General features: G+C 42.9%; 2 protein-coding genes and 1 long non-coding RNA gene across 9 annotated transcripts in view; 2 read left to right on the top strand and 1 right to left on the bottom strand.

Moving 5' to 3' along the window:
• Window positions 1–1232, top strand: part of LOC133155041 (muscleblind-like protein 1) — a 35990-nt gene extending 34758 nt beyond the window's left edge. For all 7 annotated transcript variants that reach the window (XM_061279994.1, XM_061279993.1, XM_061279992.1 and 4 more), the window contains 3 exons: window positions 398–489; window positions 666–742; window positions 821–1232. In XM_061279994.1, coding sequence (XP_061135978.1) covers window positions 398–489; window positions 666–722 — 149 coding nt within the window. In that variant the 3' untranslated portion in view covers window positions 723–742; window positions 821–1232. The remainder of the gene's footprint in view (window positions 1–397; window positions 490–665; window positions 743–820) is intronic.
• Window positions 1233–2830: 1598 nt separating this feature from the next.
• LOC133155045 (uncharacterized) lies at window positions 2831–14025 on the bottom strand. The gene is made up of 4 exons (XR_009714565.1): window positions 13720–14025; window positions 13357–13559; window positions 11999–12092; window positions 2831–4010 (listed from the first exon to the last, which is right to left on the bottom strand). It is a non-coding gene; the product is annotated as an uncharacterized LOC133155045 (long non-coding RNA).
• On the top strand, window positions 14007–17008 carry p2ry1 (purinergic receptor P2Y1). Its single transcript, XM_061279999.1, has 3 exons — window positions 14007–14055; window positions 14270–14438; window positions 14951–17008. The coding sequence occupies exon 3, from the start codon at window positions 14984–14986 to the stop codon at window positions 16043–16045; it is 1062 nt and encodes a 353-aa protein (XP_061135983.1). The 5' UTR covers window positions 14007–14055; window positions 14270–14438; window positions 14951–14983; the 3' UTR covers window positions 16046–17008.
• The last annotated feature ends 895 nt before the right edge of the window (window positions 17009–17903 follow it).

Raw genomic sequence — 17903 nt, forward strand, 5'->3', positions numbered from 1 at the left:
TGAATTGATTCATTTGTCTTGTCATGTCATTTAAATAAGCAAGATACGGAAACTTCAATACAATGAGTCGTATACATTTTTTATTAGTAGTATTAGTGACATGTACTATGAATGTATATGGACATGCATATATATGTAAATATACATACGTGTATATGCATGTATATAGTTATATACATACATACATGTATATGTGCGCATATGCATCTATATGTATACAAGTATATATGAAAATATATATGTGGCCCACTCCGTAAACAACCATAATAACTGCGAGGAAAAACAATCCAGATCGCTCATGTTTACGGCCCATCCCATATGCCGCCATAGAAATGACGCTGAGGTTCAAATGCTAGTGTGTGTGTGTGTATGTGTGTGTGATCTTTCCCTCCCCAAGTACCCATGATGCACGGCGCTACTCCGGCCACTGTGTCTGCAGCCACCACATCTGTCACAAGTGTTCCCTTTGCAACCGCCTCAGCCAATCAGGTTTGCTCCGCTCTTCTCCTGCGCCCTCTAGTGGTCGTCTCCCTCATGTGTGTGATGAATTATGAATGAAAGCATGAGGCTAAAATCTCCATCAACTTGTCAGCTCATGTGATTGAATCGGTGAGTATAACACGGATCTCCGCTTCGTTTTTCCTCCATGTCGTGTTTTCTCTTAGATCCCGATAATATCTGCCGAGCATCTGACTAGTCATAAATACATGACCCAGATGTAGGAGGGGCCTCAATCACAAAAGTATGTATTGCCGACCCATCCGCCGATCGAAACGGCACGTTAAAAGAAATAATTGGATTGCGGCTTTTGGTGGATCAGGTGGATCTGGAGAGTCAAGACCAGCGATTCAACAGGCGAGCCGAACGGGAAGCCGCTGAATCCACACGTGGCCAACTGAGAGTCACTTCACCTCCATTTCAAGAGCGCCTTGTTCCTCCTCTCTGCGAAAGGGAGGGCGCCTTTACCTTTATTCACCGGGCACACTTTGAATGTGACGCGACTAAGACGATGATGCGCTGCGTCCAGTGAGGCGGAGGAGGAATCGCGGCGTCTTTTGTAACGTTTCTTCATTGGTTGTCTTTCATGTGTTTACACAAAAGGTGCACCTTATATTTCGGTTGATGGAGACGAATAAGAATCTGACTGTGTCACGAAGGTTTTTATGTTACGATAAATCAACGACAAGGAGAAGAAGAAAAAAATAAAGGCCATACATGTGCTAATACGCCAATGGTACTATCGGCTTTCCCTTTAAGGCATCACCACTCGACCCGTCACTGCTGATACGAAATCCTCGAATCTTCCGCCATGAGGTCAACAAAGATGTATAATTTAGTTGCCATGACAACTGCTAACAGGCATGTGATTTGTTTTTTGGGGAGGTTATGACACTGTTAGATGTCAGACGTGTTTAAGATTAGTTTTCAGATTTTCAGCCAAAGTCTTTTTTTGGGGTGTTTTTGTGGAACGACTTAAGCGGGGTACACACATACTGACAACCGAGCCTTTTTCCTCACTTGCAATGATTTTTTGGTTTTTGAATCTGAGACAAGAATAAATTATTTTAGTTGATTTTAGTTTCAGCAACAGGTAGATTTTTTTTTTTTCTGAATATTTTTTCCTGTAGTTATAAATTGCAATGCAAAGTAAAATTGCAAATTGCACAAGCAATTGATTGGGCAAACGTAAAAACTAAAATATCTCAGAATCCTGATGTGTTAGAGAAACAAAGTTTTTTTTTTTTTTTTTTAATAAATCATCAAAAATGTTTAAGGACAATTCTTTTTTTTTTCTGTTGGCTAGTGTTAGATGTCTCCCTGACTTGGGTGGTCTATCTTAAGCATGATTTCTTTTTTTTGTCCCTACCTATTTAGAAAGGCAAATATAGAGGTATGTATATAATTTTTTTTTCCTGGTCGTGTGTGTGTGTGTGGAGTGTCACATTTCTGAAAGTCACTTAAAAATCGGTTTATGTGTACCTCGCTTTAAGGATTCAGTGTAGCTCGTACTTCGCCAGCTCGTTTGTATACATCTCACGTATGAATAGAATATTGAAAGTGACACAAAAAAAACAAAGGTTACGATTGTATCCCTCATCTAAAGCCTTAGAATGTACCACCGGGTCAGCACAATGCAACACACCATTGGGAAGCCTCATCTGTGCAATGCCAACACTCGTTTCAATCCTTTTTTTTTTTTCAGTTCTATTTATCTCGATTATAACGCGTGTTTGAGTGTCTCTTTGTGTGTTCCCTCATCTTTACCTGAAATTCTGTGTACGTATATGTCTTGATTTTAGTACGACTTGATGGTAATGTTAGTATTTTGTATGTTATGCATAGTTGCATACCGACCATATGCAGATAGGTGTTCGTTCACTCCCTGAGTTCTCTTTGTGAGCAACGAGGTCTTCAACGAGTACCTAAGAGTGCGAGTACAACGGAGAGGTCGAGTTGTTGCTATGGCTACTGTCGCCGGCGACAACCGTTTAGTATTTTAATTATTGTAAGGTTTGTAACTACCCATTTAATTATATATATATATAATTTCTTGGATGTTTTAGATATGTTATTTTCTACTGTATCCATTTCAAATTTAATAATATAATTGTTGAAATATTTTTACTCCTTGGAAATTGGGCCATGTTGGGAAAACAAGCTGCATTTTTTTTTTTTTTCCCTCTGGGGGATCCCATGACAGGAAGTCCACGCCCACTCAGCCAATTGTAAAACAAAATGGAGGGCAGGGGCAAACTCCCGAGGCGATAAAAGGTTGACTTTTTGCACTTCTGTACATAGTCAAGAAAAGAGAGAAAACATGTATATTGAGATCTTATTTTGAATAAAAAAAATGTGTATGAGGACAGAGCGTTTTGTTAGGATAACCACACAGAAAAAAAAAAACGAAAAAAAAAACGCTTGCATCCAAAGGGCGCTGATTTGTCTTTCTCTAACCCCTCCCCTTTTCAGGAACGCTCTCCTTTTTTTTTTTTTTAATTAGTCAGCAGCTTGTAGTTTGCCCGGTAACCGCCCGGAGGAGGGGGGAACTGGGGGGGTCCACTAACCCCCCCCCCACACGCACTGTCAGGCCTGTGAGGCCCAAACATAACACGTACTGTCTCTTTAATCAGGAGACAAATGCATGTTAAACATATTAAAAAAAAAAATCACAGTACTAAGACTAAAGAAAACATGTTACAGACAAAAATGTATTTACAATATTCATACACTATCCATATGTAATGGAATAAGATATGTATAGAAAAAGAATATATAGAAGTGGTTTATTTGAAAAAAAGAAAAAAAAAAAGAATCCTGAAACTCGTACATTATAGTCACCACTTGGAGAGACATGCAACACAAAGCTCTCAGTATGTTCTGTTGATGTAAGCTGTGCTCCTGAAAAGCGACAGCAACATTTTGGGGGGTTTGGTCACCAGACCATCCCTAACCTGCGACCAGCGCGCATGCTTTGAAAAAATTTGTGTTGTTTTTTTTTTAGTTTGTTTTGTTTTCTCTGCTCATAGTGCTAAGATGATGTATTCCGCCATGTTTGTTTCTGCTTGTTTGTTTATCTGCGGCGTGCCCCCCCCCCCCCCAATCCCTGTGTGTCAGTCAAGAGATGAAATGCTAGTCTAAAGCCATAAAATGTTGAATGGAGTCGAAATGAAGCTCTACATTGTTTGTTTTCCCTGAAAGGGGGGGGCTGCATTGCTAGATTTGCTTCTTGCTGTTATGGATTTAAAAGAAAAATGTAATAAAAAAAAAAAAATCACACACAAAGAAACTGCATACGTGACTTAAATGGTGTATTTGTACAAGGATGATGGGTGATGTCATGTTTGTTGTTATTCATCCTAACCTGTGAAGCTGATTGGTCCTCTTGTGTCAAAAAGCAATTTTTGTCCCTTGAAGGATCGAGCAGGAGCCGAAAGACTGTGACGCAGCGCCCGGCCACAAGATGGAGCTGCCACTTTGTCAGGTTTGCTTTGCGGCACCCGAGCCTGTGCCTGCGAGAACATAAGAGTGGATGTCATGAGAGTCATTGTACTGTATTCAATTATAATAAATGATCAGAGCGGTATTACTGTATGTGTATTAATTTTTATTATTGTGGTTTGTGGTGGTGTCGAGCCACGCAGCCTCATAGTTTTTTTTTCCCCCACACGATAGTGGGGGAAAAAAATATTAAAAATACTGCTTTTATTTGTAACCCCATTTATTCATTATTAATAATATATCATTAATTCATTGTAAATGACCACTTCACACCAGTCAAATTGTTCAACCCTTTCTTTCTGATGCAGCATCCTGAGTCGTCACTTGGCCAATTTTCTCGGCGCTGATTACGGTGAGTGTGTTTGCAGCCGATGGGCGAGTGGAGCGAAAAAGCGGCTGCATTTCAATTCACTTCTGAGAAAGAAGCGATATTGATTCAGAATGTAACAACAACACAACATGCTGCTGCGTGATGGACATGATCCAGTATCGAAAGGTCTACCTTGACAAAGAGGATGCTCACGTTTGAGAAAAACAAGTGCAATGCGTCAAATTCCGAACTGTCTCTTTGTTTGCTTTCTTTTTACCGGGATCCGATATGAAGATTTTGACAAAAGTAAAAAAAAAAAAAAAGCACCACTACTAACCACAATAATAAAAACTGTTAATCACAACTATAGCAAAAAAAAAAACACAAAACCTCCACTGTGGCGCCACAAATGATGTAAAAAAATATTAATTAACGAAAGCCAAGTGGATGTAGAAAGTCTACACACCCCTGTTCAAATGCCAGGTTTTTAGGATGTCTCTTGTGGCATTTTTTTATTTTTTTTTTAAACTTCTAGGGGCGCTAGCAAGTCAGTTTTCAATGCTCCTCCCACACACGTTGGTTCTAAAGACTTTTTTTTGGTGAGGCTGCTCGTACTAGACATACCTAACATTTCATGTTGCGTGAAAATGGCTTTGGGGGGGGCTCAATGTGTATATATGAGGGAAAAAAAATTCCACCATTAGCCACAAAAAACAAACATACATTCCGACCAGGATGAACATACCTGCAAATTTTGGTGAAAGCCTTAAACACAATCATTTCGCCTAACAATAATAAACGACAAAATCAGCACAAATAAACCTTTGCCACTCTTATCCAGAGAGCAATCTTCACTAGTTAAACATTTGGATCCTTCAAGAAGAAGACGACAGCGGGTTTCTATCTTCCGGAATTGCCACAATATGGGTCAAATTTCGAGGGCAGCCGGGGCGCAGCTGTATCCCCGCGCATGAACGAGCGCCATTCACGCAGTGGCAGGAAGTCCGGAAATATACAACGCTAGCGAGCTACACATGGTTAACTTGTCTTTTGTGGGATTGTTGCGGTGCAGTTTGAGGATGTCAGCAACGGGCAAAGATCCCGTGAAGCCTCGGTGATAAACGAGGAGGCGGACAATGGCATTTTTTGAAATCGGAAATGGAAGACAGTGAAAATTCCAGCACACAAAGCACAAATGGATTTTAAGTCCTTGCTGGGTTATTTGACTTCATTGAGGTGGACACTTTGCCACTGGCGGTGCTAGAAGGGGGCCACGGGGGCACTGCCACCCAGCGAAATATGCAAGTGCCAGGTCAGATGATGGACTTTCGGGTATTTTCTGATTATTCCAGAAATATTTTTCAACTTTTCCACCCACCCCCATAAAGCACATAAGGCCTTTTTCCTCAATTATATCAAGAATTAAACATTTTAGTTTTACTTTTTGTAACCTGACATTATGTTAATGTAGCATTAGTGGGCTAGTTGTCTTTAATAGCTAAGCTAAGTTAATCATCACCTAACACAAAAATCAATAGATGCTATTCATCTTTGTCGCCAAACAGGAACAAGCAATTGCGATCGTCTTTCTACGAGATAGCGATCGCACGACGGGGAAATGATCCTTTCTCTTTCGCCTTTATATGACACTTTTGAGAATCAAAATGTGCTGTCAGAGACGGAGTTGAATTTAATTTAAGAGTGGCAAGTGTCATTTCCTGCTGGGATGTCGCCACAGCCCACGGGCGCGTTCCCACCAAAACGTACAAACAAATCCAAATATTAGTACATCACTTAACAAGCTAGTTCCGGAGTACAAGGGCTTTACATTCTCACTCAACTAGATGCGACAAGAGTTCAATAATCTGTTCTGCTCAGCTCTGTTTGAATGCCGCGGAGAATAAATGGTTCAGAGGAAGCACAGACCGATATTGAAGGCAGGATATTAATCGACTGGTTCACTTTGAGAAATGGCCGTAGCAACAGCGCCACGGAGTTTAAGTTATTACGCTCTGCCAGGTCATTTGTCACACGCTACTTATGCTAACATATTTTCTATTCCATCTTGGAGAAGCAAACAAATCTTTGATATGAAACTTTTGAAACACTTTCTAATTGGATATAAAAATCTTGTTTAGCAACAATTAGCGGTATCACAAACAAACCCTCTCCCAAGGCCAAATTATGAAAAAAAACCTTTACGCTTGGCATCAACAGCACAAGTAAATATTCCAATTTTTCCAAATATATCAATTTCCCCCGTGTGAAACCGGCGACACGTTTAGCATTTGGAAGTTAGCGTCTTGCTTCTTTGGTTTCAGGTTTGCTAATTGCGAGGATTAAAATCAGCGACTTAATGAATGCTCAGTATGCTTCACTGCGTGTGGAGGGGCACCCATCAAAAAAAAAAATAGTTAACATGGTACGTGAGATGACTATGAAATAATAATGAGCAAGTACTTAGCAGCAGTGCATGGATTCATTTCCCTTCTGTAGCATTGTTCATGACCACTCGTTAGCTAAGCATTAGCCGGCAAATCATTGGCTTTCATTATTGGACTAATTTGTTAAATTGGTGAGTCATCAACTATTAATCCCTTCCCTACTTGTTCTCTCTTGATTGGGCAGAAGACTTGGAGCATTTGCCCTTAAAGCTGTACAATTACAAATTAAAGACTAGGCTAAAACCACTTTACGACTGTATACATATTGATGAATAAATAACTCGCTATTTAAACTCTTCATTAGAGCCTGAGCATTATGGAATTTATTTTTAGGTCGATGCCGATTCCGACATTTGGCGGAGTAAAATTCCAATAACCAATTACAAATTAGGACAAAAAAAGATTTTGCAATTATTTCTGGTGGGGTGTCTTTTGTCATTATCAAAAAAAACTGCAAAAAATATCTCTTATTATGATTATATATGGAGTCCAATGAATTGATGCAGTGTATATAATTGCATTGGTGAGGTTTCAGAAGTCCTCTGGGTTTTTATCAGCGCACGTCGGCGCGAGAAAAAGCTCCGCGCAGTTTATCACCGAGAGCTCTATTGTCATTTGTTCGACTGCCAAGTGCCGAAGCACTTTTCTAAAGGCCTTTCTTGTGCTCGCTGAAAAAACCTCCGAGCATTCATGCACAACATGCACTTTATTGTTTCGGCTGCTATTCAGTTGGAAGTCTTCATCTGTGAGCGTCTGCGAGCTCCCATGGTGCAACGCTGCCTCCTCTGCTCTGCTCTGCTCCAACAAGAGGAGATTGTCTGCTTCTCGCCGCTCCCCGCCAGATGTAACGCGCCGCTGCTTCCTCTTTTTCATCTCTTCTGTCAAGCTTTGCCTTTCTTCTCATCCTAGTTCCTGCTCCTCTTTTAGTCATTCAACCTTTGCCTCTCCCTCAAAAGCTGCTTCTCTTTTCTCTCTGTGTGCGTCCCCTCTTTCAAGTCCTCCTCCCTCCTGAGCTTTTATATCCATCTCACTCCGGTCCGGCCTGGCTCGCTGCAGCGTATTGATAAGCGGCGGGGTGGCGGAGAAGACCGGCTATCTGCGAGCTCCTCTCGACGGAGCGTGTTGGATGTTTAATTTTCGAAGGCATCCACCCGGGACCGCCTTTGGTGCGGCATTGATTGGTTTCGACGCTGACAGTGACCGAGCGAACAATTTCGGTTTGTTGGAACTCATTAGACAGAAAATGAGTCCGAGTGACAAGTGTGGCTTTCAGCTGTCTCGTAAAAACGGTCCACTTTTTCCCTTTTGTAAGCGAGCAGAATAAACCTGCTGCAACTTGCTATTTCTTCATTTTACATTTTTTCATTCACGGGGCTGCGTCTCACTACCGCGTGCTCCTTAGCGTGTTCAGACACATCGTCGAATTGAATCATTTGATTCGCTTGCGCTGTATAAACGGCTCATAAAATGCACGCGGCCGTTCTTCACATTTCCACTCGGGAGGTTTTCTCGTCTTACGGCGGAAAAGTTGGACAAATTCAGTTTTTGTCCTTGCATGTTTTACATGCATTAGGCGGTGATCCACTTCCACCAGTTTGGTTCACTTTCACAGCCAGGACTTGTGATAATGGAGGTGCAGGCCAGGGGAGGCACACCATGAAGCATCGAAAATAATGATCAGGCAATAGTTTAAATAATATTCTATTTTAGTTTGGGTCGTCCTGGAAAATGGTACATCGGACTCACCAGCAAATTCAAAGCGCGGAATTCAACGACGACAATCTAATGAACGATAAAAAAAAAAGGAGGACGGGGGAGTAATCAGCCTTTACAAAAATTCTAATGCCGGATTTTGATTGACACTGACAAAAAGGAACTGCTTTTGAAGCTGCTGGAGGCAATAGTTCACACGAATGCTGATAAGGATGAATGAGAAGGGGGGGGGAATACTCAGTGAACAAAACGTGAGACTAATTTACTATGAATAAGCTATTAAAGTTCAATTCTCAGCATAAATATTGGACTGAAAAGCAATGAAGCGGGAAATTACCGAGTACGTCGTATGGCATAATCTTAAAGTCTTTACGCTAATGCTAATGCGGACAGCCTACTAAGTAGCTTAGTTTATCTAGCTACATGAGAAGAAGCAAACAATTTCGAAACTGCGGTCAATTTGATAGCATTCACTTCCAAACCACAATCGTAAATTTATTGTTAAATTATCGAAGTGATAATTAAGATCAAAGTGACCCAGCGACTATTTGTTTTCAAATGGAATCGCGCCTACGTGAAGCTCTGCTGGGAAAGGGTCAAGCACTTCCTGTTTGTTGTCTGCACTCATGAGTCAGCACTAAGTCAACCAAAAGGCAGCGAGAAAAGCGCTAATGCGTGCCCATTAGCCCGGCGACTCTCGCCGCCGCTTTGCACTCAGCGTCTCCTCTAAAGGCATCCTCGGGGCCAACAAATGATGGAGTGGAATGCCCCATTAGGCTGGCAATCCTCTACATCTGCCTGGCCACACACTTGACGCATGAAAACATCCACTCGCCATCATTTCATGGGACATCAGATCTCAATTCTTTGTTATTATTTGACATTTTTTGGCCGCGGTGTTATTATGCATTGACTTTAGCAGCTTCATTTGGAAATAATGACAGAAATTACATTCACTTCATCACCTCCATATGCATCACAGAGATATTAACACACTTCATTAAATTGACTCCATCACCACGCTCCATTAGAGCATTTGCTTAATTGCCACTCGAGTGACTTTTCGTCTAGCCATCGGCAGCGCGGCCTAAATACGCGCAAGGATCAATTACAGCGATGGGAGAGTGCTGAAATTTTGACTGTGGTTTTAACACGTTTCTGCGGTGTTTCTGACAACAATGTTAGTGAAAAAAAAAAAAAAAAAAAGCTTATCAGGAAGAAGTGTTATCATTGTTACAAGTACTGCATTGATTGTGCTACATTGTGACCTGAGACCTTGGCAATTGTGATGTCCTTTTCAGTCAACAGTAAGTTGCAAAATGGCCGATAAAAACAGGTTCCTTTCATATTCCACAAATGAAACAATCAGAACACTGTGTTGCAAATAGTTATTATTTAACTAAAATGTTGGGGTAGACTTCCTCTTTCGGAGAAGATAACGTTTGCTATGGCATTCACCATAACATGTTACTATGAAAGGAAGATTTATGTATGACATCGGAACAAGCTAGCTAAAAGCTAGCCCGGTTTCATTTGTAGCATCCCTCGTTTTGTTTGCGTTTACAAAGCTGGGAAGAACGCCCAGCAGACTTATCAAGTGAGAACTTCCTGTTTAGCTGAACTTTTCTGGACAGTCTAAACTCTTACTTTAAATTCAGTCAGTACTCCTCTTTTTAACTCCCAATTTTATAGACAACACAGTAAATGTTGAAGAGCTTTAAAACTTTATCTAATCCATTATCTTATTAGTGCTACTCTTTCTACAACTACTTCAGCATTGAGAAGAGGATATGGTTTGGGTCTGGGGGGAAGAAAAAATATATACCGTAATTTTCGGACTATAAGTCGCACCGGAGTATAAGTCGCACCAGCCATAAAATGCCCAAAAAAGTGAAAAAAAAACATATATATGTATATAAGTCATATATGAACAAACAAACTATGAAAAAAAACGCGACTTGTAGTCCGAAAATTACGGTATATATTTTTAAATTCCAATATATTCCAATGATCGGGAATTATGAATATTACTGTACAGCGGTTTTCACTCTTTAGAACAGATTCCCATCTACTTTTTAGGAAAATAACCTCTGTCTCATTAGGGTGATTTACTGTGTTTAAATGTAATGCTGGTCCTTGGGGCGCATAATAGTTTTTGAAATAATTGGTCTAAGATGTTTAGGAAGCGCTGATTTAAAAGCTAGCCGACATTATCTTATCCCCTTTCATTCTTCACGTAAGCTGATATTCTTCTCTCTTCTCTGTTCTCGTCGGGAATTACAGAGTAAACGTCTCAAGCAAGTACGCATGTCTCTCAACTCTCTGCGATAACGATCTGTTTAGTGCCGTGATAAACATGCAGTGAATTGCATGGGCTGCTACACAACAAAAATGTAGCCAGGAGTGGTTAGAAGAGCGGCTGGTCATTTACACTAGGAAATAAACAAGTGGGGGAAAAGACGTCGGTGATTTATTCCGACGCGATTAATTCACATGAATTGATTTTTTTTTTTGGGTTATTACAGAAAGCTGAAAAATCACCACAGGATGAAATATGTATGAGGCCGCGGTCGATAGCGGCTCACACTGTATCCGCGCGATGATGCTCCTGTAATAACACACAGGCGTACGTAAGCCCCTCCAATGTGACAACTTCATCACTATGACATTTGTGCAGGGTGGACACGTTGACCTTTCTCATTGCTCCTCGCCAAAATCTCCCTGACATTCGCCCGTCCATCCATCTGACTGCAGCAAGAGTCTGCAGTCGCACATTAAATGCTCACATCTCAGGCGTTGGGTTGAAAGCGGCACATGAGGTTTAGAACGAGGTCAAGAGAGGTCTTCAAGTTTAGCCTCTTGATCCCAGTTGAGGCCTCAAGAGCAGCTGACCTTTGCGAGTGCTTGAGTTTCGACTAAAAAGTCATGCGGCTCAACAAAACAAGTTGAGGAAGTAGTTTTTGTGGATCTAATATTTATGATGTACTATTTTGTGTCACACCTATTTTTCTAGGAAACATTTTAAAAGACTGACTAGTGTCATTTAAAAAAAATAAATTAAATTACATTTCTGACGAAACATTTTTAATATTGAATCAGAAAAAAATCCAGTCCTAAAACACTATACTTTTTTTTTTTAAATATTTTTTTTATTTTTTTTTTTAAATAACATAACTTATCATTGTTTTTTTTGTTTTTTTTAAATTAAAAAAAATAAATAAATAATTGTTGCTGCCCTTGCCCACCCAATCCCAGATAAATAAGAGAAAATGGATGGCTAAAATTAAATCACCAATACTTAATTAAGGTTATGTCACTTTAAAAAAAGTAACCTGGTGGAATGTCAGCTGATGCATTGCTCCACCATCATCTCCAGATGCTCTATTTGTCATCATCTATTTACCTCGCTAACCATCTAACGTGATACAGCATATATAAATAAGTCATGAAATAATAACAACAACGGGAACCCATTGCAAAAACAGCGAAACGGCGTAAAAGCACACAAAGAGAAGAACAGGCGTGAACTGACCTAGCGCACGTGTGTGTGAAGCTCACGCGCTGATACTCAAGCCAGCTGAGCTCAGAGGGGCGTTCGGAATGTGGACACTCGTGGGAAGAAAAACCTGCAAGAAGATAGGATGGGGGAAACGGCGGATCAATAAAATCCAGCCAGTCCGCAGTTTCTGGAGTAAACATACAAATCAGAAATTATGGAATGACTATAAATGATGGAAGCAGGGCAGAGGGGGGAGAGGTCACGATACACCAGCGATGAATAACGCAAAATGGAGTCATGAAACACATTCATGTCGATTTCCCCGATGAACGAAAGGCCAGCGGTGTCGGGCCGTGGCTTTCGATCCCCGCCTAATGAAAATGACACAAGAGGGAGAAGAGTGTGCTAGCCGATGCTGATTGGGGTGTCAATGGAGCCGGTGAAGCGGCAGCCAAAGAAATACGGGTCAGGACCGGGAGCAAAAGGAACGCGTGCTGATTTCCACTCATCGCTTGGGTTCCTTGTTACGATTCTATAATGACGCTATCAAAGTACTGAGTATATTGACGAACATGCTCGACGGATGCATAAACACAATTTGCATTTATGCTTTCTTTGCTTGTGCCCCGGCCAGAAGATATTACCTCTTTTCTTTATTGTCCAGTTCTTAAAGAGGAGAGATGCAAAGTCATTTGGACTCTTCCAAATAAGGAAGCATGATTAAATGCAATGTTTGTTTAATTTAATCAATTTGACACTAACAGGCAAATCTAACCTAAGTGTCTCAAACTGAAGCATCGCTTGCTTTCATTTTGGGCGACATCATTTCGCTTGATAAGATGGCATCATACTCACAGATTCCACTTAGCGACGTTAGCGTGCCCGGGTTTTTTTTCCATACGGGAAGCTTTAAGTGGCTTTCCTGTAAATGCGCCGAGACTTTAAATGTGCACGCAGACGCCGGAGAGGTCCGCTCACCTTGCCAAGTCAGTACATTTATATCAATCTTAGCAATGCATGAGCCAAACAGCAGCATGGTAGAATTATTTTTTATAAATAGTCTCCCTGACTTGGTCCAGTTTTCATGCGTGACTGGAATTCTATTTCTTTTGATATTTTTGGAGACAAGTGCAGTGAGAAAGGGACGTTTGCGCCGTTGTGGGAGTCAACACAGCCAACCGCCTGCGCCGCAACTTAGACCTGCTTTTACCTGGTCTACAAATCTAGTTTACTTTCTTAGAGCTACCAAATTCTTGAACGTGGCAAATTAGATTTGCTTGGGAACAAAATAAACACGAGTGATTGTTTTACAATACTTAATCGGCCCATAAGTTCTCCCATGATGTATTTTTTTTACGGGAGGGGCAAAAAAAAAAAAAAAACGTGCTTACCCATTTTAAAAGACCTGATGTCGTCCGGTTTGGTTTGGTCCGAGTTTCTCGATGGCCATTTCAGCAATAAGCTGCATTGGATTCTTGGCTCCCCTTCGGGATGTTTGGCGTCACAACATTATTCACTTGACCTTTTGGATCCGTCCGCATCCTCGTCTGCTGCCAAGCGCCATTTGTCTTCCTGCGCATTGTGTTGTCTGGTCCTGCAGGAGACACAAAAGTGACAATCCTGATGAGCATGTTGCTTTTATTTATAGTCCGCTGCCCCAGTTAGAATCTCGTAACTCCTGCAGAGGATCATTTTGGACAGCAGAACAATTATAAAGCCGCCGCCCACCCCTCCCCTCTTAACTACGTGCATACCTGCGCAAACCGATGAGAATAATCACAAAAGACATTCCGAAAACACTGTCCGTTTGGGGAAATCCAATCCGTTCTCGCCAAAATTCCAGGTGGCCATGACGCCTGTGCTGTACCTAATGTTGTGACCCAATGTACCTCTATACAGTACATTCTACATACTACGGCTAATCACCTTTTTTTTTTCCAATGTCTATTTTGTAAACACATTGTAGACCACTGAGTATGATTTGCACGTATCTGATTATTATGAGGGATCATCCAATAATCTCTCGCTTATTTCACAGGCTCGAGTTCCGTAACCAGAGGAGGAGGTGGAGGAGGCGGTCTGGGAAACATGTGAGTGTTTTTTTTTTCCGGCTCTTGTGCACCTCCCCTCTCTCTCTCTCTCTCTCTCTCTCTCTCTCTGCAACTCATTCATGCCAATTCCTGCAGCTGTCTCCTTCTTTCTGTTGCGGTGTCCTTCCACCACCGCCGTCTTGCTGCTGGCCACCTTCCGCTTCCTCGCACAAGTAGCCAGCCCCTAACTGTCTCCCCCCCCCCACACACACAGATACACACAGAAACACACACAGCCTGAGTGCAACAGCGCATGCAAGGTCAAAGTACGCAACTTTTCCGAGCGCCTTAACGGACGGAGCGGAGACACCGGACTCAGCCTTGCTCTTTGTGATCATCTCCCAAGTGGGAATAGGAATGTGGGCTGCAAGTGGAACCGAGTGGTGAGTACATTACGTCCGGGTGTGTGTGATCCGGTGCATGTTTTTGTGCGTGTTCGGCAAAAGGTGAAGATGGTGTTCAACTCCTTCTGCAAGTCAATCAATGCGCACGGATAAATGTTGCAATGCGTTCGTTTTGAATTCACAAATAGTCAGTTAAAAAAATATAGTGAAAATGTTTCAGGTCCGAATGATATGCCCTTAAACCATATCCAGAAATTGGATGCTGGAAAAGTGCCCACTGTGTCAGTCCGTGTGTGTCCGTGTGTGTGTGTGTGTGTGTGTTTGTTCCCTACCGATGATTCCCTCAGTACCCACAGAATCATTACCTCAAACCAAACAGAGCTAAGCTGTGGCTACACCTTCCCCGGAGGTTTAGCTCCAGATAAGCAAGTTCAGAACCAAAAGAAAAAAACATTTGATCAAAAAAATTAATCCAGTAATTGATTTTCAAGGAAATACACTCAAAAAGACTATCAGTCTGCTTCCTCAATGTTGTCTTTGATTTTCTCCAGTCAAAGGTCAAACCCCTGCCCGTGACGGACACCATGACCTCCGACCTGAACCTGAGCTCCCTGTTGAACGTGAGCGACCTACACAATCAGTCGCGAGGATGCTCGCTCACCAAGACGGGCTTCCAGTTCTACTACCTGCCCACCGTTTACATCATGGTCTTCATCACGGGCTTGGTGGGCAACAGCTTGGCCATCTGGATGTTCGTGTGCCACATGCGCCCGTGGAGCGGCATCTCCGTCTACATGTTCAACCTGGCGCTGGCCGACTTCTGCTACGTGCTCTCGCTGCCCTTCCTCATCTTCTACTACTTCAACAAAACCGACTGGATCTTCGGCGACGTGCTGTGCCGGCTGCAGCGCTTCATCTTCCACGTCAACCTCTACGGCAGCATCCTGTTCCTCACCTGCATCAGCGTGCACCGCTACACCGGAGTGGTGCACCCGCTCAAGTCCCTGGGCCGGCTCAAGAAGAAAAACGCCGTCATCACCAGCGCCCTGGTGTGGGCCGTGGTGGTCCTGGCCATCTCGCCCATCCTCTACTACTCGCGGACGGGCTCCAAACGCAACGCCACCACCTGCTACGACACCACCACCGAGGATGAGCTGCCCGGTTACTTCATCTACAGCATGACCTTGACCGTCTTCGGCTTCTGCGTCCCCTTCATCATCATCTTCGCCTGCTACGGCATGATCGTCAAAGCCCTGATCTGCAACGACATGAATAACGCGCCCCTGCGGCAGAAATCCATCCACCTGGTCATCATCGTCCTGGCCGTCTTCGCCGTCTCCTACCTGCCTTTCCACGTCATGAAGAACCTGAACATGCGGGCCCGGTTGTACTTCCAGAGCCCGGCCATGTGTGACTTTAACAACCGCGTCTACGCCACCTATCAGGTGACCCGCGGTCTGGCCAGCCTCAATAGCTGCGTGGACCCTATCCTCTACTTCCTGGCCGGCGACACGTTCAGGAGGAAGCTGTCGCGGGCCACCAAGAAGCCCTCCAAGAAGGGCGACAACGCGCTGCAGTCCAAAAGCGAGGAGACGGCACTTAACAGTCTGGCGGAATACGTGGAGAACGGCGAGCGGCGGATGTGACCCGACAGTGTTGGATAACAGAAGCGACCCGGAAGGGCCATTTTGACCCCTATGTGGATACGCTCTTGTGATGTGTCACACTGGCCACAATATTAGGTACACCAAAGTACAAGGATGCGCCATTTTGTTGTGATCTCTCATGCCCGGTCGACGTCCATTCATATATGTATTTATGCGTATTGTATTTATCTGCGTGACCTTGACTCGTCGTAGCACTTTCTGTAACAAGCTGCATAAAGAACAGAATAAGTGCTACGGAAAACGGATGGATGGAGATGTCCAAACAGCCGCGTCAATCAAAAGCATCACCCTCCTTGTAACCATCACGCCGTGCCTAATATTGTGGCCTTTGCGTCAATCCCAAGGTTTCGTACTCTGGACAAAAAAAAAAAAAAAAGGGGGGGTTCGCTCTTGAATTTGCCGAGGTGTAAAGATCGGAACCTGCACTCAGCAGTCACTGAGCGTGTTCTCCATCGAGGGCCGTTAAGCAGCTTCGGGGCGGCCGTAATAGACTTGTAAGGACACAACATTAGGTACACTTAATGATACTACAGGAGCTTTGTCATACTGATTTATGCCACAAGACGTGTTTTGGATCTCGTTAGATTCCGTTCCTAATGAAGTGTCCGGTGAATACACTTACTGAGATGGAGATTGAAATGCACTACACTGAACGAGGGGGGAGTGGGGAGGGGGTCCCTGCCTCCCCTCTTCTCTTCCTCCCTACTGCGGACCGCTTTGTCAGCTTGCCGTGCGGCCACCATCTTGTTAACCTGCACAGACAAGAAGAAAACGAGAAGATCAATGCCAACAGTATTTTGTGTATAGGACATTGTCATGATTGTTTTCGTCGCTGTACAGGATGTCGTTTCATATGTGGACGTGGAGTCTGGTAGCAAATACTGTCGCTAAAACTTGACTAACTGTTGATTGCAACGTGAATAATAAATGTTTTAAAAGCGAGACACTTGGTGATACCGCATGGGCCAATTGGAAGTCGGCTCAAAAATGGTGCTTCGTACAGCACATGTTGCTTTTCCATTTGAGCACCTCGGTTGATTAATAACGGGGAGAAAGGACAACTTTGGTTAAAATGTATCTTTTAAAAAGTTAATACGAGAGAGGCACTCAATGTCCTGCATTGTTAGCGTGTCTGGTTTGCTAACTGTTAGCGCACAGGCGTGTTGTGATTTCCACAGTCTCGACTTTCAGTCTCTGACATTTTTCTTCTTTACCCAATACAAAAAAGTAAATACAGAATGCCCTCGTGGCTTGTTGACCGACGGATGAGATCCACGCCGGGGGATTTTTTTGCACTTTGCCGCAGTAGGAGGAAATGAAAGTGTAAGCTGTCCTCTTTTCTTACTCGGATCAAAGGTCGTCAATGACCTTTCGCTTTCGAAATTTCTGAGAAGACGCAATGGACTGAGGGGAAGAATAAAATAAAGGAGCAGCTCGTCTTTTGTGTCGGCCAGGAAGGGGAACCAATCTCCCCGCTTGGCATGTGAATAAAAACAAGCTTTCGATTTTCTTCTTCGCTCGGGCGCCTGAAGGTGATGAAAGCCTTTGTCCTGGCTGTTTTGTTGCTTTTTTTTTTTTTGGTCAAAAAGTTAAGTGTTTGACAGTCGTCTTTAAATCTCGGTGATTGATGTCTTGGCTTGTGGCTGCCCTTTGAGTCGAGACAGGAAGGACCAAATTTGCGATCAAACTGCTGCACAAAAACAGATTTGAGCAACACGCTGGATTTGCTTGATATTTTTTAATGTGTTTTTTTTTTTGTGGGGTTGTTGTTGAGTTGGTGATAGTTTTGTGGTAAAACCGCAGGTGGATCAGTGCACCGTGGTCCTGTTATTGGTGT

Source organism: Syngnathus typhle, linkage group LG6, assembly GCF_033458585.1.
Source record: "Syngnathus typhle isolate RoL2023-S1 ecotype Sweden linkage group LG6, RoL_Styp_1.0, whole genome shotgun sequence".
Lineage (NCBI taxonomy): Eukaryota > Metazoa > Chordata > Actinopteri > Syngnathiformes > Syngnathidae > Syngnathus > Syngnathus typhle.

What these genes read in the sequence shown, in the direction of transcription:
- p2ry1 (XM_061279999.1), top strand. Translation starts at nt 14,984, where the DNA reads ATGACCTCCGACCTGAACCTGAGCTCCCTGTTGAACGTGAGCGACCTA.